The sequence below is a fragment of the Eschrichtius robustus genome, chromosome 13 (genome assembly GCF_028021215.1).
Source record: "Eschrichtius robustus isolate mEscRob2 chromosome 13, mEscRob2.pri, whole genome shotgun sequence".
NCBI classification, from domain to species: domain Eukaryota; kingdom Metazoa; phylum Chordata; class Mammalia; order Artiodactyla; family Eschrichtiidae; genus Eschrichtius; species Eschrichtius robustus.
Genome location: NC_090836.1, coordinates 92655874 through 92681029, shown reverse-complemented (window position 1 = coordinate 92681029; position 25156 = coordinate 92655874). Strand labels below are relative to the sequence as shown.

The following is a 25156-nucleotide window of genomic DNA, read 5'->3' as shown; positions in this document are numbered from 1 at the left end:
CCATTTTGGGAGGTTTTTTGGCCGACTTTCCTCTTCTGTACAATAGGGGCGTCAGTACAGACTCACAGGATTGCTGGAAAGATTAAGTGAATGGAAATACCTGGCAAACAGGAAGCGCTCAATACAGGGTAGCTAGGATTCCTGGCCCAGCCGTGGAGATAGATGGGAGGTCCATGCAGGGTAAGCAGTGAGGCTGGGAGCTGGGTAGGTCTGAGGTCTGAATGCTAAAGAGGCAGTTCAGCTTTATCCAGCAGGCTGGTGGGGTTTTAAACAATGCACAGTTTTGCCCCAGGCCCCAGGGAGAAACCACCCTCACCCAACCTCCTCTTCCCTTTTTGTTGTCTCCATTTATGTCTTGTCCCTGAGCCAGGTTTTCGTCTCCTAATGCAGAGGGGCAGCCTGTTCAAACGCTACGCAGAAGCTCCCATCAGCAGGCCCCGGGCACTTAACCCACCGCATTGCCTTCAGCGGCACTGGGTCCTCTGAAGTACCCTCACGACGCAGCCAGGCGCAAGCCCCGCTGCTTATCGGACTTGGTTAGGGGAACCTCAATTATACTGAGCTGCTCAAGAGTTTTCCCAGCAGCATCCTGAAAAGATGGCAAGCTTTCCCATCGCCCGCCCTCCTGAGCCAAAGCCACTGTTCTAGAAGAGTTACTCTGTCATTCCTTCCTCCTTCCCCTTGCACAGCCTCATGGGAGAGAATGTGTATTTAATTTGAGGCTTCCAGAATCTGACCTTCAGTGCAAGAAGACTGCCCCCAACTTCTCCTCACCCTCTAAGAGAGACCTTTTCGCCTGAACTATTTTCCTTATAAATGATCCTTTCTATTTCCTGGGTAGTTCTGATGGTAGTCTCGCGGTTTTTCTTCCTCTTTGATAAGTAAATCACAAGGCTGCTGTGTGCTGCATAGTGGGAAACAAAACGAAAAGAAACCAAAAGCAAAACCAAAACTTTTCCACTGAGCTGGTCCTCACCTGCCATTGTCCAGGTGAACTAGAAAGGCTGCATCTGTCAAACTGCAGAACAGGACACTGGGCGCTCTTCCTGAGCTTGTCGCTGACTGCTTGTGCATCTGGACTTAAGGCAGTCAGTCCACCTCTCCAAGCCCCAGTGTCCTCTTCTGTGAATTGAGAATAATGATGCTGTCTTAGTCCTTTCAGGCTGCTATAGCAGAATCCCATAGGCTGAGGGCTTATAAATGATGGAAATTTATTCCAGTTCTGGGGACCAGGAGGTGCTGGCAGATTCTGTGTCTGGTGAGAGCTCACTTCCTGGTTCACAGACGGCCGTCTTCCTGGTGGAAGGCATGAGGGAGTTTTGTGAGATCTCTTTTATAAGAGCAGCCTCCAGAACTCTGAGAAAATTAATTTCTGTTGCATAAACTACACAGTCCATAGTACTTTGCTATAGCAGCTCCAGCCACCTAACACAGAACCTAATTTCAGTTTTGTTTTTTTTTTTTGACATAGGCAGGTGGTCTCTGACTAAAAGATCCAGCTAGGCCTTTGAAGCCATGAGTGATGGACCAGTGGCTAAGTAACGCAGAGCCCTTTCCTTTCTGTGGGTAACTCTACCTGGCTCTGGCATTCCAGCTCTGGAGCTAATTGAATTGACCTGGCCTGTTAGTGGACATAAGAGGTGGCCATTTCCCGAAAGTGTTTCTGCCCCACTCTGCTGATCCTATGCAAGGTCACTGGTTTCTGTGCCACTCGCTCAGGTCCCAGCCGCCCTGACACCTGTGTTGTTCAGTTTGCGGTGCAAGGGAGAGAAAGGGAACATGGGATCCTGAATCTTCCTGCCGTAAAGAAAATAATCGGGTATTCATTCAGTGCACGGTTTCCTTGAAGGCATATTTATGATGGGAAGAGGCGTCTGATTTCCTGGAGGTCTCTCAGGTTCACAGTCTCCACCTCTTCGATTTGACTCGCGCATTCATGTGCATTCGCTCACGTAATCCCTGTTTTAGAGGAGCCGATGGTGGCACAGAGAGGCTAATTGACTTCAGAAGTTAGCAGAGCTAGTGAGCAACAGAGCCCTGTGCTTAGGCCTACCTTTCAGTCTCTTCTCAGGGCTTCAGTGCTTGAGATTGGTGGAGCAGTCGTTGAGATCTGTCCCAGGGGGTTAGTCCAGCCCCTTCCCTGATACACAGGGCTAGACAGCTGTGGACCACCTTGTAACCTGCTGCCATCTACGAATTGTGGGCCCAGTATTGTGTTCGGATCACCAGCTAACATTCACTGAGCGTTTACTTTGTGCCAAGCCTATGCTAAGTGCTTTTCATGCTTTGTCTCATTCAGTTCTCACTATATTCTATGTAAGGTTTACGTGATTATTCAAAATCATACTTTAGAACATACTTCAGAAACATGGCTGCACATTGAAGTCATCTGGGGAGAATTTAAAAACCATGAGTCTAGGGCTCACCTTAAACCATCAGAACCTCTGATATGGGACCCCTCCATCAGGAGTTTCTAAAACCATGCCAGGTGTACACCTAAAACTAACATAATATTGTAAGTCAATTATACTTGAATAAAAAATAAAAATAAAATCATACAGGTGATTCCTACCTACCAGATATCCTATCTACTAGGTAGGAATGCTTCCTTATCTTTCCAAGTATTGCATTATGAAGACCCTCATTTGCACTTTACTACCTTTCTTTGGAAGGGTACTAAAGGAAAGAGTACCTTTCCTCTTTATCCCCTTTGTCCTGTTTTCCTAACCATCCCCAGACTCCAAGACTCCCTAGCTATTTGAATTTGTGTATATTCATTCAGCTCGAGATATTTTGAGTATTAGCTGTGAATAGTATCAAGCCCCACGCTAGGCTCTGGGGATGCTTAAGTGACACCAGAATCCTAGCCTCAGACGGCTACTGTCAAGAAAGACCTAGGGTAATGCCCTCCAGATTCATCCGTGGTATCACAAATGGCAGGATTGCTTTTTTTTTTTAAGGCTGAATAGTATTGCATCGTGTGTGTGTGTGTACACATTATATATACATATACTGAGGAAACATTTTCTTAATCTTCTTTTATAGATATATATCTATCTCATGTTGTTCTTTATCCATTCATCCTCAAAGGACTTGTAGGTTTTCCCATATCTTGGCTATAATGCTGCAGTGAACATGGTGTGTAGCTATCTCTTCAAAATACTGATTTCAATTTCTTTGGAGAGTTACCTGTGTTACCTGTGTGAGGCGATGGATGCATTAAATGTCTTGATCTTGATAATCATTCTACAACATATATGTGTATCAGATCATCATGTTAGACACTTTAAATAATACAGTTATGTGTCAATTATTCCTCAATAAAGTTAAAATAAAACAAACCTTAAAAAAAACTGAGGAGCAATTGCAAGGGATTATCACGCATAAATGCCCAGATGGAGAAAGCCCTTGGGCTACCTGTAGGGGCGAGGAGGTGCAGGGATTCCCCTGCAGTGGTTTGTTTGCACCTCTGTCCTCGTCTGGATTACCATCCTGTGCTTTCCCTGGGACTGACAGAACCCGGCAAAAAAATGTGAGTGACATCATCGAAAAGGAGAGCAGCCGCCTCCTAGTCATCTCCTTGAGATCTGTTCCTGTCAACCACCTTTATGCTTAGACATCCCCTCCTCCCCCGCCCCCGCCTTGTCGCCCTGGGCCCTCAATTGCCCAATCTCCTCTTACAGCATATGTGACATTTCTCCACAGCAGGTCGGAGGTATCTGAATCAGAATGGCGAGGCGGATCCTGAATTGGTTAGCAGAGCCCTGCGGGACCTGCTATAAGGAAGGGAATCTCAGCTCAGACAATTATCCGAGAGAAATGGCTCAAGTTGCTGTCCTTCCCAGAGAGGCTTTGCCGGTCGGACCCACATGTGTTCAGCGCAGACTGAATGCCCAGCGCAGTGCAGGCAGGCTTATCGTCAGCTCTGCTCAAGGGGACAACAAAAGCAGTAGAAAACATGACTCCTGTCTTCAAGAAAAGCCTAGCATCAAGTTGCAGCAGCAGCAAATGTACTGAGGAAACATTTAACCCTTACTCTCATTCAGAGTCGATTTCATATCTTCCTAAGGAATGTTTAACTGTTTACAGCAGGGGTTGGTTCATGCCAGATTTACCCACCACCTGCTTTTGTTTGTCTCAAGAGAGGAATGGTTTTCACATTTTTTACCAACTGAGAAGAGAAATCAAAAGACAAGTATGTTTTGTGGCACATAAAAATATGAAATTCAAATTTCAGTGTCCAGTAATGAAGATTGATTGACACACAGCCACACCATTCATTTTTGTTTTGTCTGTGGCTGCTTTGGGGCTAAAACTGGCAAAAGTTGAGTAGTTGCAACAGAGACTTTTTGGCTCACAAGGCCAAAAATATATAGTCTGGCCCTTTAAGAAAAAGATTACCAGTGAAAGCTTGCAGCTTAGCAGAAAGAACATAATTTGGGGAATCCAGACTTGGATCAGGATCTTGCCTGTGCCACTTAGCTTTCCACATCAGGAAAATGAGAATAAGAAGACGTCCTTAATAGGCTGTTGTGAGGATTAAATAAGCTATTGTAAACGTAGCACGGAACCCAATGATCTAGAACTAGTATAGATGCTCAATAATTATTGGTTACTTTCACCCAACTTAGTTGTTATGCAAATATGATTTCTTTCCTAGGCACTGAAAGGACAAAATTGCATGAGATCTAGTTCTGCTTTTAACTGGAGAGAGACGTCTCCAAAGATAAAGGGGAAAGGAATGGAACTAATGTATGTATGTGATCTGTTAAAATCTTTACTCCCCACCTATGAGGGAGATGGGGAGGGAGGGAAGAAAGAAAGGAGTTACAGGTGTGATTACTCCCTAAAGTAATTAAGCAGGATTCTGTGGTTGAGGATATCAGGGACAGACCTCTCTTGAGGAGATGTTCTAGCTGAGACCCGAAGGGTGCATTGGAGCTGGCCACGGGCCTGGCCTGGAAACAAGAACCCAACAGCCCCAGTGGGGGCACGGGCTTGCCTTATTCTGGAACTGACTGCAGGGTGAGGGGCAGGAGAAGCTTGAGGTGAGACTAGGAATCAGTCAAGAGCTTCCTGGGCCGTGGTGGGATGCTTTGGAGTGTGGAGTTTGTTCTGTAACACAGTGGTAAAGACAGCCCCTAGCTGAGAGCGTCAGTGATCTTTTGTACATTACTAATTAGTAATAATGACTAGTGTAAGATTAATTCCTATTTATCATTCCTCGATCAATACTAATTTTACAGGACCCCCCCCCTTGCATTTCAATAAGCTATTTATTACTGTGCTTTGCTTTGCCTACCCATGTCTGATCCTCTCTCCAAATGTTCATATGATTGTAGGACATCAAGGGACACATTCCTAATTCTGTGTTCCAACTGTGACTTAGATGGCTAGGGCAAAAGGGACTCCCAGTAGCCTTCACTTATCATTCAGTATTTCCTAGAGAGGTATTTATCGCTACATCATCTCCCCGCCCCTTTCTCTGGCCCCTCATGGCTCCTTCAACACACAGATGGGATAATCCAGATGGCTCTGGACTGTGGAGCATGGCCGTTCCAGCACCTTCTACTGCTTTATCTTAGCACACTACTCCCCCATTTCCTCCCTTTTTGGGAATTATCACCAAGAGGTACCTCAAAATCTTTGTATAATTAAAGTAAAAAGCTTGTATTTGAGGAAAAAATCCACAGGAGTAATTCTGCACAGAGTAGAATATTCCCCAAGGGAAACTTGCCTCTGGAGAAAAGAACTGTATCGTTGCCTCCATTTCACAGATTAGAACAGAGAAGTTAAGTGACAGTCCCAGTGTCACACAGCCAGGAAGCATCAGAGACCAGATTCAGTCCCAAGTCTGTCTGACTTCAGACCCTAGCTCTTTGCAAAACCCTCTGCTTTGGCCCAAAGGTAGCAAGTGGGCTAAGGAGATGGGCCAGAGAGAACTTCCTGATGCAAAGTTTGTGACACTTCTGGCTATGATTGGGAGACGGACAGTCATTTAACACAAGAACAGTGTTTTGACTTCCTGGCCTGATTTGTGACTCCACCCATCCAGGACGAGCGAACTGCACTGTACAGAGCCTCTAGGATCTCTGTTTTTAACCAGTTTAGTTGTGTGTATCAAAGCCCTTTTTACAATTAGCCATTCAGCAGGTATTAATTGAACTTCTGTTAGGTACCTCTGGGCAGGTCCTCTGTCTCATTTCTGAACTCATTCATTTATTTATCAGCTCAGTTGTAAGCATCCTCTGGGTCTGTCTGCCAGGCCTGCCATAGGGATGGGTTCTCCTGCCCTGGAGAACTCACGAGGGGACCCCAAGCAGCAAGATGAGTAGTGTAAGGGAATAGCTTGTGGGTGGAGAAGAGACACGTGGCCAGCTGTGCTGCAGGGTCCAGGAAGGCATCCAGAGAGAAGGCTGGGAAGGACGAGGAGCAGAGAGAGTAGGGGGTAAATGGAGGCAAGAGGGAGAAAGAGCAAATTATATTTAGCTCAGTTAGAGCTCAGAATGTCATGATTTTTTTTCTTCCAGTGTTATAATTGACATACAGCACCGTATAAGTTTAAGGTGTAGAGCATAATGATTTGACTTCCATGCATCATGAAGTGATCACCGCAGTGAGTTTGGTGACCATCCATCCTCTCACATAGATACAAAAGAAAAAGGAAAAAATATTTTTCCTTGCGACAGGAACGCCTAGGATTTACCCTCTTAAGTTTTGCATGTAACATACAGCAGTGTTAGTATATTTATCTTGTATATTACATCCCTAGCACTTATTTATCTTAAAACTGGAAGTTTGTACCTTCTGACCACCTTCATCCAATTCCCCCTCCCCATATCCCACACCTCTGGTAACCACAAATCTGATCTCCTTTTCTATGAGTTTGGTTGGTTGGTTGGTTGGTTGGTTTTTAAAGTATAATTCCATGATTTTAAAGAGATTCATAATTGTTCTGAAGAGATCCAGTTATAAGAGGGCTGGGGGGAAAAAAAGTAAGCACAGCTTAGGATGACTACATGCCCTTAAAAGCCAACAGCAGGAGGCCAGCAAACTCCTTTATTTTCTGGTCGCCCCCTCCTCCCAATACAGAGTCCATCCATCTGGGATCCTCCTGGGTTATCGTGATTCCTAAGAGTCCCCCGGAACAACTGCTGGCAGGTACAGCTCTCACCACGCTTCCCCTCCCCCACTTAGCAGAAGCAGAAATTTGTTTCTGGGGAGACATCTCACCCTGCATTAAAGAGCTCCTTAAAAGGATAAAGGGCTTGGTTCCACTTTCCCCCACCCCCTTCCTTCTTTCTGTGTTACTGGAAAAGTCATCAAGGGAAGGGCACTGATCACTCTTGCCCAAAAGCTTGAACCAGGGATCATTTTGCAGGTTCTTTGAAATGATTGACACCACAAAAAAGCTGGGTTTAGTTCTCCCTTCTCTTTTCCCAGCATGCAGTGCACACCCCGCTAATCCAATTTGGAGGAAATCCTCTCCCATGAACGGGACAGCCTGTAGGTTTGCCACATCAGGCTGGCAGAGAGCAGACAGCACATTCATTCGTGAAGGTTCAGACCCCAAAGGGTTACCACGGCCTCCTTGCCTGCCAGATTCACTTTCTAGTAGCTAGGGCCCTTTGTGTGCCCACGGGAATAATGTTACTAGTGCTAGTTAACATTTATTGAGCAGTTGTTATGAATGTGATACTTCAAATGGATTATTTACTTGTTTAACCTTCACAGCAGCCCAAGAGGCAGGCACTCCTCACCGTTCTGCAGTATATCAGCTCGCTCAGGGCCTTTGCACTTGCAGCTGATTCTGCCGGAGTTCTTGCCTCATTATCAGCGTGGCATGCTCCCTCCTGCAGGTCTTTGCTTAAATAACATCCCCTTCTCAGAGAAGCCTTCGCCAACCACCCATTGAAAATTTCAACAGGTCCCCCACCTGAGTCTTCTTGCCTTTCTATGCTCTATCATTATCATCATATATCATCGGTATGTTTAACCTACTTACTTTGCTTATTGTCTGTCTTCTATTCGTGTAAAGCCTCCACGAGGATAAGGATTTCTGTTTTCAGAATGGGTTCTGGTACATAGGAGACTCTCAACAGGTATCGACTGAGTGGAAAAAAAAAAAAGTGTAATATCACCATAACCATTTTACAGGCTAGGAAAGAGAAGTCTACAGACATTCGCACACGGGCCCCAGGGTCTATGGAAAATAAGTAACGGATCCAGAATTAATCTTCATCTCGGGCCTCCAAGTCTTTACAACACTTTAGGGCCAGCACTCAACCAAATCCAAAGCCTTCTCTAGACCTATGGTTGTCCTAGGAAACAAGGAGACAGAACTGCCTGCTCACCCCATTGACGTGTCCCCTTGAAGTCGGCTTTGGTACAGTAGGGAGTCGCATTAATAGAAGAGCCATCTCAGCCCCTCCTCTGCTCTGGACACTTGCTTATTGAGATCAACTCCCCGGAAAGAATTCACTTCAGTTCAACACACGTGTAGGTCATTATGCTCATCTTGAGCAGACCAACTGTGTGTTGCCGATGGTGTTGGAAACTGTGGGTACAGAGGCCGTGAGATACGTGGCCACCTGTATGTATCTGCACTCACTGCATCTTAACGTCGCCGGCGTAGACTGGGTTACATAGTGCTTTTCTGCACCTGGTTTCCTGTACTAGTCACATCCTACTTCATCTTATCAACAACGGTATTAGAAAATGCATGGGCTTGGGAGCCGGATGAAACTGTGTTTGGGTTCTTACTTACTAGCTTCTCAGTTACTTACTCAGTATTTCTGGGATGTTATAAGGAGTAGAGGTGATGGGCATCCCTAGCATGGTACCTGGGGCCCCTGCCTGGGGCCTGGCAGGTACCTAGTAGTGGGCTGCTGCCAGCTTTGTTAGCTATCAGTGTCATCATTTATTTTTGGTCAGCTTATGAGTGGTGGATTCAGTGCCTACAGGTGAATAGGAACTTAGTTTGGGTTTTTAAAAAACCTGCCCCAGGTAATAACAGCAGCACTTATTTAATTGAAACTAGCCTTTGTGTTAGTCACTGTGCTGAGGGGTCTACTTTATCTTTTTTCATCCTTATCACAGTTCTATGAGTTATTATTTATATCTGTTTTACAGGAGAGTACACTGAACCGTAGAGCAGTAATCAGGTCACCTAACCAAGGTCATGCAGCTAGTAAGCATGGAGCTGACATGTGGATTGATGCTGGGACCTTTAATCTTTGTGGTCAGATCCCCACGTAATCCAAATATGGGACTTGAGAAGTGACTCTCTTCTTGCTGTCATTCTCAAACTAGTCAAGGAAGCAACAAAAACTACCAAAGCTAGAGTCCAAAGACTTACATTCAAGTCCGTATTCTGCCATTTGCAGAAGCGTCCCGACCTTAGGGCATTCAGCTCATTCCTCTGAGTCCTGGTCTCCCCATTTATGGAAGATGAAGAGATTGCCCTAGATGATGTCCAGGGGTCCTTCCTACTGCACGGGCCTCTGATTCAGAGAGACAGCCCCTTCTTTCAGCCTGCTGCAAGCCTGCAGGATCAGCCACACTGCCATTGGAGTCAGAAAGACCTCGATGGAAACCTCAACTCTGCCGCTCATGAGCTGTACAACCTCACTTTCCTTACATGTAAAAGAAGCGTAACCATCCCAATTTCACAGGGGCAGTCAGGGGATTCAATGAAATAACATACATGTAAATAGTCAGGATCCCATCATCTTATCAGATAATTCAAGGTATTTTAATGAAGGGACTGTTTATGGGGTGGACAGCACTGAAGGTGTCGGTAAGGAGACTGAGGCACCAGAGACCAGCAGAAGCGGCAGCTGTTACCAGCTCTGGGCCAAGAGATACGTGTTAGTTTCCTAAGGCCGCCATAGCTAAGGACCACAAACTGGGTGGCTTAGACGGCAGGAATTTATCTTCTTACCATTTTGGAGGCTGGAAGTCCAAGATCAAGGGTTGGTTCCTTCTGAGGCCTCTGGCCTTTCCTCGTGAGATGGCTGTCTCGTCCCTGTGTTTTCACACGGCCGTCCCTCTGTACCTGTCTGCCCAGGTTTCCTCTTCTTATAAGGATGCTGGTCCTACTGGATTAGGAAACTCCAGTGACCTCATTTTAAGTTAACACCTCTTTAAAGACCCTACCTCCAAATATAGTCACATCCTGAGGTCCTGGGTGGGGGGTTAGGACTCCAACATATGAACTGGGGGAGGGGGGCACAGTTCAGCCCATAGTAAGATACAAAGAAGAGGTGATGCTGCCAGACACCAGTGAGAACTAGAGCCGTGGAGGCGGCTGCCCGGAGGAAGCTGCAGGGCAGGGGAGGCAGGCCCCGCTGGAAACACTGCCCGGAGGAAGCTGCAGGGCAGGGGAGGCACGCCCCGCTGGAAACACTGCCCAGACTCGAGAGTGTGCAGGGAGGATGGCACCCTCCTTCCTCCCGCCCTCCAGTCTGTCGCCATGCTTCCGACGGGGAATCTGCCACCAGGGATCCCAGGCGATTCCGTCTGTGATGGCCGCGAGCTCTGCATACCTCCCCGGATGTTCTTTCAGCGCCTGCTTGTTCCTCGTGTGCGTGAACGATTGAATGATGAAAAGATACGTAGTGTGCCCTTCCGTGTGGGTTCACTTTGTTTAAGCTGGAAATGGCAGGAATGCTCGTTGCCCTTCCACAGTCCATTAGCTCGGCGTTCAGTCAGGCTCTAGCGCACGTGCAGCGGGTCCGCACTGCCCGGCCATCCGAGCCGTCTCACCCTTCTTAGTGAGCAAATGAGACATCATCTTTTGCAGTGAAGCATCTAGCCAGGCCGGTAGGGAGATGAAGGCTCATTATTTGTTAAAAATTAAAATCTCCATTCCAGCAAGCCAGGCAGCAGATCTGACTTATGTTCAGGGAGTAGTTATTTTTCAGTATCTGATAGAAAGCCCGTGGGGCTGTGGACCCCCAGGCAGGCTCTGTGGCGCTGTGCTCGGCTCTTGCATCTACCTCTGGCTTTTCTGAGCATCAAAACATGCTCCATTTTGTTTAGTGGTCACTTTAAGATCAACACCTGGGACACTCTATATTTTTCCCCTATACAGATCCAGAAAATACTTTCTTCAAACTGAGACAGGCTGGAGAGTCTTTAATAACTACCTTAACTACAGTAGGTTTGCACTCAACAGAAACGCATACAAATGATGCCAAAAGACATGTTCAAGAATGTTTATAACAGCTTTCAAAACTGGAAGCATCCCATGTGTCCGTCAGCAAGGTAACGGATAACTAGGGTGAGATATATTCATAGTGTAGGTAACGATACAGAATTAAATGAACAGACTACAACAACATGCAGTAATGCAAATGGGCTTCACAGAAATAATACTGAGCCAAAAGGCCAGTCATAAGAAGGGCGAATACTGTATGATTTGATTTATATATAATTCAGAACCTGATAAAACTGAACTATGGTGTAAGAATTCAGGATAATGGCAGGACAGCGGGTGTATGTGTGACTATGAGGGGGATTCTGGTCTGTTCATGATGTTCTGTTTCTTGGTCCAGGTTCTAATACAATGGTGATTTCACTTTGTGAAAATTCATCGCATTGTGTACTTAGAATCTGTGTACTTTTCTGAATGTATATTATACTTCAATAAAAAGTTTACTTATAAAAATCTTGGTTAAAAAGTATTTGCCAGCCACCAAAGCCTTTATGTTCTCAGTCCTATCACAGTTCTGTTCAGTGAGAGGAAGAGATATGGTACAATTCTGTTCTCTTAAAGGACCGCTCCCCATGACATGAGATCTGAACCCACCTCCTTTTAAAAGAACCAACCTTGCTTGCCCAGAACACACCTCTCTATTTCAGTGCCCACAGCACCTCCAGATGCTTCAGAGCAGGGACCACTGTGTTTTCCATTTCTGTGTACCTAGTGCCTGGCACATAGAAGTCACTTGATGGACATTTATTGAGTGAATTAATGAGTGAGTGAGTGACCAGCCTTTTATGAGGTCTGAGCAGCCCTTTATACTCCATCCATCCACACTTTCAGAAATCCCAGCAAAGTCAGGGAAGGCTTCAGGTGGAAGGATTTCCATTTTCTCTCTCTGATAAAGAGCTTTTGAGAAGAAAAAACACTTATAAATTAAAAGGTTCTACTTTCGCTTTTTATGATCAAAAGTGAGTCCTAGGTAAAATCAGCAGGGGATTTTAAAGTAAGTGAATTTTAATAAACTCACCTTCTATGGGGTCATCATGCATGAGAAGAGAACTCTAGTGCTTCAAAGCAGAAGAGAGGAAAGTCGAAATTATGTGGGTCATTGTCATAAACATTTCCAGGATGAGGGCCGGCATCTTCCCCAGAGCCTCCTGTGTAGCCAACCACTCAGTGCCCACTTAAAGTTTTGTTTCTCTGGTTCAAGCCAGTGAAGCCACAAGAAATGCTAAAGGACCAAAGAATAAATCTTCATTTTCGTGTATCAGCCCTTACTGTGCAGGTGGAGAGCTGAGAAAATGCAGGTGGAAGTGAAGGGAAAAGCAATATTCTACCAGCTTCCTGGGGGAGAGCAGGGGCGCGGGGAAGAGGTCCTGGTAAATAAGTCTAGAAAGTGTTGGATGTGGTAACCACCTTTGAGATTCGCCATGCACACTGATAAAACCAACACTGTTTAATTTTATTTAACCCACTATCTCCTAAACTTATTTAACACAGCTAACCCTGCTTCCCACAACACCTATTAGCATCCTGCAGAAGGCCATGGAAAACACTGCCTTGAGGAATAAAAGGTTTCATCTGAAACCTGCTCTGAACTGGTCTGAAAGCATCAGGTAGCCACTTTGGACCTCGGTTTCTTCTTCTGAATTAAGGAAGCGCGTGATCGGAATTGACCAAGTCAGTTCTAGCCATATTCTTTGGCTTAGCTGAAGCATGAAAGCTGGCTCCATGGAAAGAAAGAAAGAAAACAATGGCAGAACCTCCTCTTAAACAGCAGATTTTCATAACATGAGCTTAAGGTTGTCCATTCGCTGAAAGGGTTTTAAGGCGTTCTCCTGGCCTGCAAGAGGTGGTCCAACGCAGGTTGAGAGGTTGTGGACTCAGATGCAGAAAGAAGAGGACTTCTGTGCCGTGTGGGAGGGAGAGTTGATATAAGTTAGCTCTGGAACAGTGTGCTGATTTAAATATTTCTTGACTGCACCCCATGGTCCCTTATACCGGGTTAGAACCCACCTATGCGAGCAGCTTCAGTCACACAGGGCCACCCTGCCTCTCCTGGCCTTGTACGCTTGGTCTCTCCCGGGTTCTGACACATGCAGTCTGGTGGTCTTCAGAGTCCCCCAAACATTCACATTACTGTTCCTCCAGGAGCTCCCTGACTTGTTTTGGTTTTAGGCCACCGATTCAGCAAAGTCTCGCCATATTTACTATGGGCATGTACACAGACACACACGCACACCAGGAGGCAGCGTGGCGTGGCTGAAAGACCACAGGTCTAAGAGTGAGACTAATTTTGCCACTCACTAGCTAAGTGCGAGCCTTAGTTTCTTCATCTCAAAAATGGGGATAATTCCATCGACCTAGCAGGCTTGTCGTTAAGAGCCAGAGGTCATCTAGGTTGCACACCTTGTCTTTAGGATGCAGCAGTTGCTTAATAAATAGTAGGTGGCAGTCATCAGCATTGTCACCGCTTTTAGTCTGTCCTCCCTTTTACAGTTGCATCGATAAAAATCAATATCTGGCTCATTTTTTTAAAAAAGCATTATTTTCTCTCTCCACATCCACGTCCAGCCTCCTTTCCCTGCCATATTGGCTACCGAGATGTTACTACATATTCAGTTTGGGAAAAAAAATTGTCCTCTGATCCACAGATGAAACAACGCCCTTCCTCTGGACCAGATGTTCACAGGAGAAGCCTTTGATTTTTAATTTATTTATTCATTTATTTATTTAGTGTTGGTCTCTTAAGCTCCCAGCACAGCAGGAGAAGGCAAGGCTGTGTGAGCCCCACGCATCCCAGCCAGCTCCATTGGGAGGGCCTTTCAAATTCAAGGCATGCTGCCTCTGTGCAGAGTGCTGGCCTCCAGGGCAAAGGGCTTGCACCATGCTCCCAGACCCCAGTGGCAAGTATGGAAAGGGCAGATCACGCAGCATCAAAGGCCAGAGTCAAGCTTTTTGGCACCCATGTCCCCCTGACAGCAGGGAAGCAGTGTCAACGTCTGTCTGGGGGCACTTATTCCAAAGCCAAAGCTGTGTTGTTTCAGCTTGAAAGGGTCCAATTTCAGAAGGAGCCATTTTCAGCATTTTAACTAGTGTTCACTTAAAAAGCTTGTTCCCACATTGCGTGTGTGCACATGATTTGTATTAATTCTAGTGAGAATCAAGTAAGTTTAATGAGTGATAATTAGGTAACCTTAATGAAGAAATGTATAGTTTCTGTAACTGTTATTTACAAACTTTTATGTACCGCTTCATATTTCCAAAGGCCTTCACAATCATTAATTAGGGTATCTCCCCAGCACCATAGGAGTTAGGTCAATAAGTAGTTAGAGTTATGTTTCCCTAGAAATGTTGTTTTTTTAGCTCTTGTACAGTCTGGGTACAAACTCCCAACCTTTGAAGAAACAGGCAGATTCTTTTATAAGTACATGTTCGTGTGATTATATTTAACAGCTTAAACAGACTGCTTAGCTGCTTAAGAACGTAATTTGCTCACATGATTGTTCTTGGGGTGGATTTTCTTTCCATCAATTTCTTTTCTTCCTGTGGGTTGTATCCCTTAGTGGCCGCTTGCAATAACCCCAAGGGACATCTTAGTCATGCTGGTGGTGACACCCTAAGTGACTATTGACAGAAGACTAAGAAGCAATATGGACCTGGCAATATGTCACAATTTTTAAGCGTCCAGTGCATTCTACACGCACAAGGAGATTTTTAGAGAGACCAGTGAGTTCAGGCTCATAGAGAAGTTTTTGGGTATGGACATTTATTCTCAATGAATATTTCTCAAGTCAGCAATATTGAGTACTGTTCCTATTGTACTCAGTACTTTTTTTTTTTTTTTTTTGATGTCATAGAATCTTTACCTCAAGATAGGAAATAATAAATCATGGCATATACCAGATGCTTTGAAAGATAAAATTTTTAAGTCCTTATAATCATCTTGGAGTTAATGTGGGATTGTCCCCTTATTACAAATAAGGAACTGGGGCTCAGGATCCCAGTGACTTTTTTAAAGAGATATTGCAATAAGTGATCATATCAGGACTCAAACCCAGGACTTACGTTTCCAAGTCCAGCACAGTTTCCCTGTTACATACAGCTCCCTTCTGTGATAGCTGCAAAAATTCCTGTGTTCCTGGAATTCATTCTACTGCATCAGTGTGAGGATACGGGAATATTTATTACACAAATAACCTGTGGTTAATTATAGATTTATGAACAAAGACAAATGCTAGACAACTTTATGCAGCCTCTTTTTAATTGTCTTTTTTGAGAGAAGAGAGGGAAATGGGTCATTACCTTTTAAGGTCTGCTATTCAAATGTGTTAGAAAAGATCTACTGCCTGATTGACATTCACAGCCCTGGAGGGAGAAGTCTGTCTGGCCTGACCTTCAGCAGGTAATCCTCTGTCTCTTTCAGATTTCAGTTTTGACATTAGTTATTTCGGGAAGCTTTTCCCTAATGCTCCCCCCACACCCAGATCACAATCAGTTCCCCTGTCCCCGGCTCCCATGGTTCTTCACACATCTCCTATCTGTCACTGTTTTCCATTTTCTTGGTTACCCAGCTCCCTTCCCTGTTAGGCCTTGCTCCCCAAGAACAAGGACTGTGTTTTACAAACTGCTGAGTCCCCAGTTAACCCAGTGACTAGAACTGTAGGAGCTACTCAAAAGGTACCTCTAAAATGAGTTGTGTGTACATTGTATTTCAGCATCTCTATGCGCTGCAGTGTGCTCACCACCAAAAGTTTAGTTTCCATCCATCACCCTACAGTTGACCCCTTTTATCCATTTCACCCTCTCCACCTTCCCCTCTGATAACCACGACTCTATTCTCTGTATCTATGTGTGTATAATGTTGTACACATGAAACTTATATAATGTTATAAACCAATGTTACCCCCATCAATTTTTTTAAAAAACAAATTTCAGTTAGGTTGCACATAGTAGGTGCTCAATAAATAACTGTTGAATGAGTGAGTAAAAGAAGAGATGTGAAAGGCACTTTAAATGTAGACTCCATGAGTCTCCGTGATGGCCTAAATTGTAAGAGAAAAGGAAGATGGGGCAATTCAAGATGTTTCAAAACAAATAGCACCATCAACACAGCAATCCTTATACAACATAGGAGGCTGTACCCCCGCTGAGCGCTCAGAAGTGTGCCCAGTGAATCGGGATTAGGACGTTTATTGCAGCATTGTTTATAAGAACAGAAACATGGGAAACAGCCAAAATGTCCTTCCGCAGCGGAATGCATAAATAAATTGCGGTGTAGCTATACAAGGAATGAATAAAGTGTTACAATGAATAAACTAGATACTGAAACCGTAACATGATTAACTCTTTTTTTTTTTTTTTTAAGAAATTCACGTTCTTTTATTTATTTATTTATTTATTTATTTATTTATGACTGTGTTGGGTCTTCGTTTCTCTGCGAGGGCTTTCTCTAATTGTGGCAAGTGGGGACCACTCTTCATCGCGGTGCGCGGGCCTCTCACCATCGCGGCCTCTCCTGTTGTGGAGCACAGGCTCCAGACGCGCAGGCTCAGTATTTGTGGCTCACGGGCCCAGTTGCTCCGTGGCATGTGGGATCTTCCCAGACCCGGGCTCGAACCCGTGTCCCCTGCATTGGCAGGCAGATTCTCAACCACTGCGCCACCAGGGAAGCCCCATGATTAACTCTTAAAAGCCATAACATTGGGTGAAAAGGTAAGTTAGAGTAGAAAATATGCACTGTGAAACATACTGAAAACACCGTATATTGTTTATTAATATATGCATAGAGAATACAAATTAAAAAAACATGCAGGGAAATGAAACCCAGTCACTCCAGGATACTGGTTACCCTTGGGAAAGGGAGGGAGGGCTACAGTGAGATGGAGGAGCTTTTCATTTACCTGTGACATTTTATTATAAACAGCAAATGTGGCAGTATATTAACATTTATTAAATCGGGATAGTAGGTATTTGTCATATTAGTTTCTGTACTTTTCTGTTAGTTTGAAATAGTTCATGCTTCTAAAAATTAAAATCACACAAAGGAGAAAGTTGGGTAACTGGGAGAAGGACCCTACATTTCTGCCTTTAGTCTTCTGTTCTGGACCACCCCCCCACCTCTTTTCAACTAGCCTGGCAAACTATATAGAGTCACATCTGCCACTTAGGACTTGCTAAGTCTTAGCACCGTTTAAAAGCATCACTTCTCAGCTCAGTCTCCAGAGACTGATAGATCCACCACTGATGCCTCTAGAGGCTTCAAAATGTGCATAAGTATCTTTCGTCATTGTTTATAGTTTCTGCATTCCTCATTTTTTTCTATATATTGGAGCATCTAGCCCTAATTCTAAATCTAATTAGCATTAGTTTCTGCAATAAGATTTAGTGAAATTCTCTTTCATATGTGTGACTGGAGTCTATTTTCTTGAATCCATCACTACATTCTCTTGTTTTGTAACGCTGTCAATTTTTCTTTCCTTTCTCCCCCAAAGAAGCAATCAAATAATACCCTTGTGGTGAATTTTGCTATTTCTAAAATTCCTCCCGTGTTTGGGGAACACTCTCAGTGGTGTGCTGGACCTAACTCCCCCTAACTCAGGAGGGCCAGTTGTGCTCAGTCCTTCCCAACTGCTTGTTTGATGATATCACATCAGTGGCTTGAAATCGGCCACAATGAGAGTATTTACACCATGGCAATCAGCAGTCACTACAAATCAAGGTTTGGGGTGTTTTTCCCCTGAAGAGCTAGCTGGTGGTTAAACATTTACCAGCCTACCACTAGGGGGCGTGGCAGTTTTCTGAGTTTGCAGGGCAAGTAGCATTTTCCTCCCTTTACCCAGGTAGAAACCAAAAGTCAGAAAAGGAGAAGGGCTTGGCCTGAGTCACAGAACTCCCCAGAGGCATTGCTGGGGCTCTGGTCTATGTTGTATAGCTGAAGAAGCACCAACTTTGGAGTCAGGCAGATCGGAGTTTGGATCTCGTAGAGCTGCTGTTGTACTGTGAACCGTTCAAGTGTCTGACCCACCCGCCCCCCTCAGTTTCCCCACCTGCAAAATAAGGATGACAATATTTACCTTATCGATGTGCAAAAAACCTAACAAAGCACAAGGGAGATATGCAATAAATATGATTTGCCCTTCTGGCTTAAAAGTTCAGATCTCTGTGTATTATCCCATTCTTCCCATAACCATATATATTCTATTTCAACTCTCTCTACCTGAACAAACACCTTTCACTAAATAGTGAATATACTTTTGGGCTTCCCTGGTGGCGCAGTGGTTAAGAATCCGCCCGCCAATGCAGGGGACACGGGTTCGAGCCCTGGTCCAGGAAGATCCCACATGCCGCAGAGCAACTAAGCCCGTGCGCCACAACTACTAAACCTGCGCTCTAGAGCCCGTGCTCCGCAAAAAGAGAAGCCACCACAATGAGGAGCCCACTCGCCGCAACTAGAGAAAGCCCACTCGCAGTAACGAAGACCCACTGCAGCCAAAAATAAATAAATAAATTTATTTTTAAAAAAATAGTGAATATACTTTTTCTCCAAGTATGTGCCACTGGAATAAGTAGAAAAAAGTCTCAGTGTTGACATTTATGTGTGATTTGGGGAATCAGTTTCTTTCCGACAATCTTAGAAAATGTACTAGGTATCAACTAAGATCATTTTTCAGCTGCCTGGAGTTTTCTCCACTGACTGTTCTGCTGAGCTAAGCTTCCTGAGGAGGATTGATTTGGGAGGCCATCGGGGCCACAATTCCATCCACCAAAGTAACTGCAGTGGCCTGCAGGGACATTCTCTTGCTCTTGTTCTGTGCTCTGTGCTCTGTACTGTCTCTGCATGCTCTCACCGACCTGGTGATAGGCATTTGCTCCTAAGCCATTCAGCTAAGCCAAAATGTATTTTTCTTTTTAGACTTTTACTAATGTATTTTTACCTGAATAATACATTTAGTTGTTTTTAACATTTTAAAAAATACAAAGGTATATACAGTGGCAATTTCCCTTCCTAGACAGTCCGCCCTTCATTCAGGTCCCTCCCCATGAAAACTAACCCCACAAAAAAGAAGATGGAAAGGAGGAGGAAGCAGCCTCTGACTATTAGTTTCTTATGAACCCAAAGGCTGTTGGAGCCCCATCTTGAACACCCAGCATCAGCACAGCCTTCACCATAGTTTCCATCTGTGTTGATTCTGTTGGACCAAAGAAGTCTGTTGAAACCAGGACTACTGCAACGAGCTCATATGGCTTATCAGTAGGTATAAAGCAAATTGGCAAAGACATACCCAGGATAAAGTCAGAGAGGATCTGCTTTGTTTCTGTAAAGGTAAATGGCATATGTTGTATAAACACCATCCATCAGCTAACCCTAGGTAGGTTGTCATATATCTGGAGAAAAACATAGGAGAGAATCTATGCTTACAGGTGATGTACTACTATGTGTCAGGTGCAGTGCTAGGCTTTTTTTTTTTTGGTGGTAAAATAAACATAACATAAAAATGCCATTTTAACCATCTTTCAGTGTGCAGTTCAGTGGCATTTGGTGCATTCACGTTGTTGTGCAGCCATCACCACCATCCGTCTCCAGGGCGTGCTGGGCTCCTTCGCCCATCTCACTTAGTCCTTGGGACAGCTTCTGAGGTCTGTGTTAATGTTCTCCACGCAATGAGGATATTTCAGAGAGATTGTTTACGTCTCATCCTGAGTACCTGGCAGAGCCTGGGGTGAATCCAGGCGTGTTCATCTCCAGAACACGTGGACACGCGTGCCTGGCTGTCTCTCTTACTGTCGTGTTTTTCCTCTCTTCCGTCCTGTACTGTGGTCTAGGGGTGATCTTGCTGCTTCTGGACAAGCTGCGGAAGATGAAGTGGGAGCAGATGTGGAGGCTGACCGCAGAGAGGGAGTTGATGGGCATGCTCTCCACATCCTTAGCTGATCAGGTGAGTAGCCAGCTTAGAAGGTACGGTTATTCCTGAGCTCCCTGGTGCTGTTTCTCAAAATTGGCAAGTGGCTGAGTCTGCGTTGTTTTTCCAGATCTGTATGACTGCTTACTTGGATAGATCTGCCTTGTACTTGCCAGCCTCAGACAACAGCACTCCCCTTAGTTCATTCCCCTTGTTCGCTCGTGTGCGTGTTCAGCAGACTTGCCCTGCACACGGTGCGTGCCAGGGAATATGTTCAGAAATAGGATTGCAGAGATACATGAAGGACACAGTCCTTGGCCTCAGAGAGCTCACAGTTTATTGAAGAAGAGTCATAAGTAAATGATAATTTGGTGTGTTAGGAGGTCACCGTCTTCATCTTGGTGTAGAATATCCAGTGCCTGCCCCCTGCGATTCCAGAAGACCAAGGCATATTTCCCAGACAAGATTCCATTTTCCTTTCTGGCAAATAGAATCTAACTTTTGAAGCAAAGCCTTTTGCTTAGATCCTATATTATGACCCCATCCTCAAGGGAAATGCATTTAAGTAGAAGGGACAAACCTCCTTGGCTGGTGAAACCAGCTTTTAATCCAGGCAATCTGAAGAAGCCCATGAACTCCACCGAACTATTAACATAAATTCATTAAAACCCCATTTCTCATTTTGGCTAAGAAATGCAGAGGCCTGAGCCTCTGACGTTGAATCTACTAGGGTCACACATCTAGATTATGAGTCTCCCATGGTATAAATGGCCATCTTGAAATGTAAAGATGATTTCTCTGAGTTCTCTGCATCTCATCTTGAAATGTAAAGATGATTTCTCTGAGTTCTCTGCATTTATCCTTTCCTGTTTAACCAGAAAGCAAGCTCACTCTCCCTTTTTTTGATCAACATTCAGTTGTCTGATTTGTTGAATTTTTGCAAAGTTTTCTAATGTGGAGGAAACAAGAAACTCTGTGGTGTTAGTTTACTGGGGTTTTTTTTTGCATTGTTATTATTCTGTATTTCCCAAGCAGCCAGAAACTAATTTCCTTTTTCAAACGTGAGATATGGTATAATGAATGAGTTAAAAATTACCCAGGTAGCTGTTTTAAACCTGAGGGGAAAATTGTCCTCCATCATCATATTTCAAGTCAGGTCATAATGACTTGAGTGTGTCCCCAAAAGCTAGCAATTGCCTGTCCATGTCCAATGAGGATAGTTTATTCAGCCATCTCCTTCTGCGAATTCACCTCCCGACACCACCTGTCAGCAGCTAGTTAATATGTGTGGCCTGCCTGGTGCAAGAGCTTGCAGAAGAGCTGGAAAGAAGTAAAGCCTCCCTAGAAAAGTCAGAGTTGGATTTGGAAGTGGGGAGCACGGGCACAGGCACCCTGGCCCGCAGGAATCCCAGGTGCATCCATCACCGAGTCTGCCCCGCGCCCCAGGGAATGCTGCTGAAGCAGGATCTGTAATTTGTCTCAGCCCCTCAATGAGCAGAGCAACCTGTCATCACGCAGTTTCCTCTCCAGGAGGCTCAGGATGGATGACACAGGGTTCCTCGGTGAGGTGAGAAGAGGGGCGGAAAAGTGACTTCATTTATTATATGCTGGCTCGGGTGGAAAAGACGCTCCGTGTCTGCCCCCTTTGCTGGATGGTGCTCACTGAGACCAGCAGGACCCGTGAGCTTCAAGTCAGTGTGGGGCATTCCCCCATCTCTATCCAAACGTGACTGCTTGGTTTCTAGAGATAAAAGGCAAGGGAAATGCCCTGCAGTGCAAGTGAGCCTGTGCTCCGAGCAGGGGGCTCAAGAGAGATTGCACAGGAGATGCGGTGCCTCAAGAGCCAGCATCACAAGCTCAGCCCATCTGACTGTATCTCTGGCTTTTATCCCCTAGGATATTTTCAACGCTGTCATCAAACAAAACCCCTTCCTCGTGTATCAGCTCCCCTGCTTCTGGAACGTGCAGCTGTCAGACCACACCCGCTCTGAGCAGTGCTACAGAGACGTATCTGATCTAAAGGTAGGGTAAGGAAGGCCCTGGTGGGCGGTGGCAGAGGGAAGCTGGATGGGGCAGCGCCCTTCAGGGGGATGATTGGCTCGGAGCTTTGTGTGCAGTGTGGTGAGAGAGAGAGAGAAGGGTGCAGAAGAGCAAAAAGAATGGGCTTTTATTCTTTGTTTTGTTCCCCCCCCACCCCGCCCTGTTTTGGCTTTCTGGAAAGCGTCAGGCCTCCCGGCACAAGAACCAGCTTGTGTGGTTATTCTTCCTGCTACCTGCTGCTGGCTGTTTTGGCTCATGTTGGCTCCCCAAATCCAGTCATTTAATTCAAATGAAAACATTTATTGAGGGTCTACTTTGTGCCAGGTGCTGTAGATATGGATATGAATAACTCATTTTCTACTTTCAAATCATTCTTGGCAGAGAGGAGCAGAGAAACATGTAAGGAAATAAATGTAAAGAAATATGACAGATGCTGTGATAGTTGTGGATGAGGTGAGATGCCAGCAGGGAGAAGGGACAGTGAGAGAAAAGCCTTTATCATTGGTCTCTAAGTACCAAACACAGTGGTAAGGCCTGACAGGAGATAGACAAAGAAGAAGGGGGGGTGTGTATCAATTACCTACTGCCACAGATAGTGCTGCGTAACAAACTATTCTAATAGGGGCTTAAATCATCAACCGTGTATTTAGTTGATGAGTCCACAGGTTGACTGGATGGTTGTCTGATATTCACTGGCTTAGCCAAATGTCTATGGTCGGCTTCAGATGGGGTGGCTGGTGGCTAGGGCAACTTGGTTCTCCTCCAGTGTCTCCTATGTCCTGTCAGCAGGCCAGTCTAGCTCGTTCTCATGACAATGCAGAGGTGGAAAAGGAAGCCCTAGGGCACACAAGGAAACCCGAGTCCTTTTTGCTGACATCCTATGTGCCAAAGTAACTGTGTGGCTGAGCCCAGAGCTAAGGGGTGTGTCAGAATTCCCTACCTATAGTCGTGAAGGGTTGAAAGAGTGAAGAACTGACCTCAGCTATTAAATGACAGATTAATGATTTGAACCCAGGCCTGTCTGACACCAAGTGTGTTTGCCCTCTGGCTGTAACAGAAGAACTAGATACATGCATCCATAGAGAGTTTATTTCATTCAAAATTTATACCCATTGCCCAGGTGACAATGTGGTAACAATAATTGCAAGTTATAAAAAGGAAAAAGGGACCCAAACCTTGCTTTTCTAACAAGTCAGGCTTCTCTTATTGGTTTCTGGTCCATATCCACATTATGTACATATTATGTCTTATTTATAGTCACAATTTACATGGAATTTTGTATTCTTCCATTGCTTAGCCATTCTGGTTACCTTAGTTGTTTTCAAACTTTCACAAATATAAATATTGAACAGCTCAAAGTTCACACCTTCTCAGGAGTGAAATCACAGAGTCAAAAATAAAGAACTGTTTTTTAACGCACTTGAAGTTCCTTGCAAAATATTTAAAACAGAAGTACCTGCATTATTCATTCTTTAAATCGGCATTTATGAAATTCCTTCAATATGTCATGTGTTTGTTAGACATAAGGAGAATAGATGAAATGCACAGGAGTATTTCCAAGAATATCATGAACTAAAAGTTCAAAGGGGAGGAAAATAAAACCAACCCTATAAAGAACACCTAAAAATGCTGCATAAAAATTTTTTTAATGTTTTGAAAGCATAGCTGATCAGTTCATAAATTAAATGAAGTAAGCAGAGGCCAAAAAACAGTGATAAAGTGTGACTCCAGAATGATAAGCAAAAAGCAGCTGCATCTGACATTTGCTGGGTATTTGCTTATCCTTGGTGTCTGGGAGCCTGGTATAAATGTAGGTAGCTGTATAATTATTGTTCAAACAAGGGAATGCTACCATGGGTTGCACTGGGATAATAGGCCTCGATCAAAATCAGGCAACCCATACGTATAGCCATTCTGTTGAAATGCTATGTGTGGGAACTTGGGCCCCAACACGAAAAAACACAATTAGAAGACCCTGACATAAAGTCAGGATCCATGAAGAGTGATATCCTCGGTAGATAAACAGTTTAAAAACCCATAATATAGGAGGAAACAACAGAGATTGTTGCCTGTTTCATTCTTTGCTTTTGGTGGAATAAGAGAGAAATGTTTCCCCTGAAAATTCCTAATTTGAAGCCTGTGCTCATATTATTTGGGGGGCTAAAATTATATGTGTGGGGCAGAAATACAAAGAAGAAAATGAAAAATTTCCAGACCCCTGGGAGAAACAAACAGAAATCTGATCTTGAAGAATACTCTCAAAAACAAGACTTCAGAATCCTTTAGGTGGAGTTTCTAGAAAAATGAGTTCTCAGTCAGTTATCACTGAACACACAAGGAAGTAAGCTACCATGAGAGAGGGCAGAAACTGACCATAGAATTAAACCTCAAAGACTACAGGTATTAGACTCATCAGGCATGAAACATAATATAAGCATTTGTATTGTATAAAAAATAAAAAAAAGAATATTGAAAGTAGATTAGAGGAACAAGAGATTCTCAAAGATGAATAGGCCTATTCAGATCAACTAGGACTTGTAGAAGTGAAAAATATAATTATTGAAATTATAAATTAAATAAATGTGTTAAGCAGTAGATTAGACCCAGCTGAAGAGAGACTTAGTGAACAGGAAGAGATATCTAAGGAAATTACCCAAAACACGCACACTGAAAAAAAGAGATAGAAAAATAAAGGGAAGTTAAGATATTGGGATATGTCTAATTAGATTTTCAGAAGGAGATAAAGAGAAAATTGGAAGTGAGGCATCATTGGATGGGGTGGTGAATGGGAATTTTTCAGAACTGTTAAAAGGTATCCATAGATACAAGAAGGATTGTGTTTACCAAGCAGTGTAAAGAGAAAGCCATATTTAGATTTACAGTAGTGAAATTGCAGCACCCTAAAGAAAGTTGACTTTAAAAATAGCCAAAGAGAAAAGACAGATTCTCTACAAAGAAATTCCACATGTGTGATGAGAGTTCCAATGGCAGAAGCCAGAAAAGA

General features: G+C 44.3%; 1 protein-coding gene across 3 annotated transcripts in view; it reads left to right on the top strand.

Annotated features, from left to right (window-relative positions):
* LARGE1 (LARGE xylosyl- and glucuronyltransferase 1) overlaps positions 1 to 25156 on the top strand; it is a 603452-nt gene that overhangs the window by 493637 nt on the left and 84659 nt on the right. For all 3 annotated transcript variants that reach the window (XM_068561740.1, XM_068561739.1, XM_068561741.1), the window contains 2 exons: positions 20036 to 20148; positions 22009 to 22134. In XM_068561740.1, coding sequence (XP_068417841.1) covers positions 20036 to 20148; positions 22009 to 22134 — 239 coding nt within the window. The remainder of the gene's footprint in view (positions 1 to 20035; positions 20149 to 22008; positions 22135 to 25156) is intronic.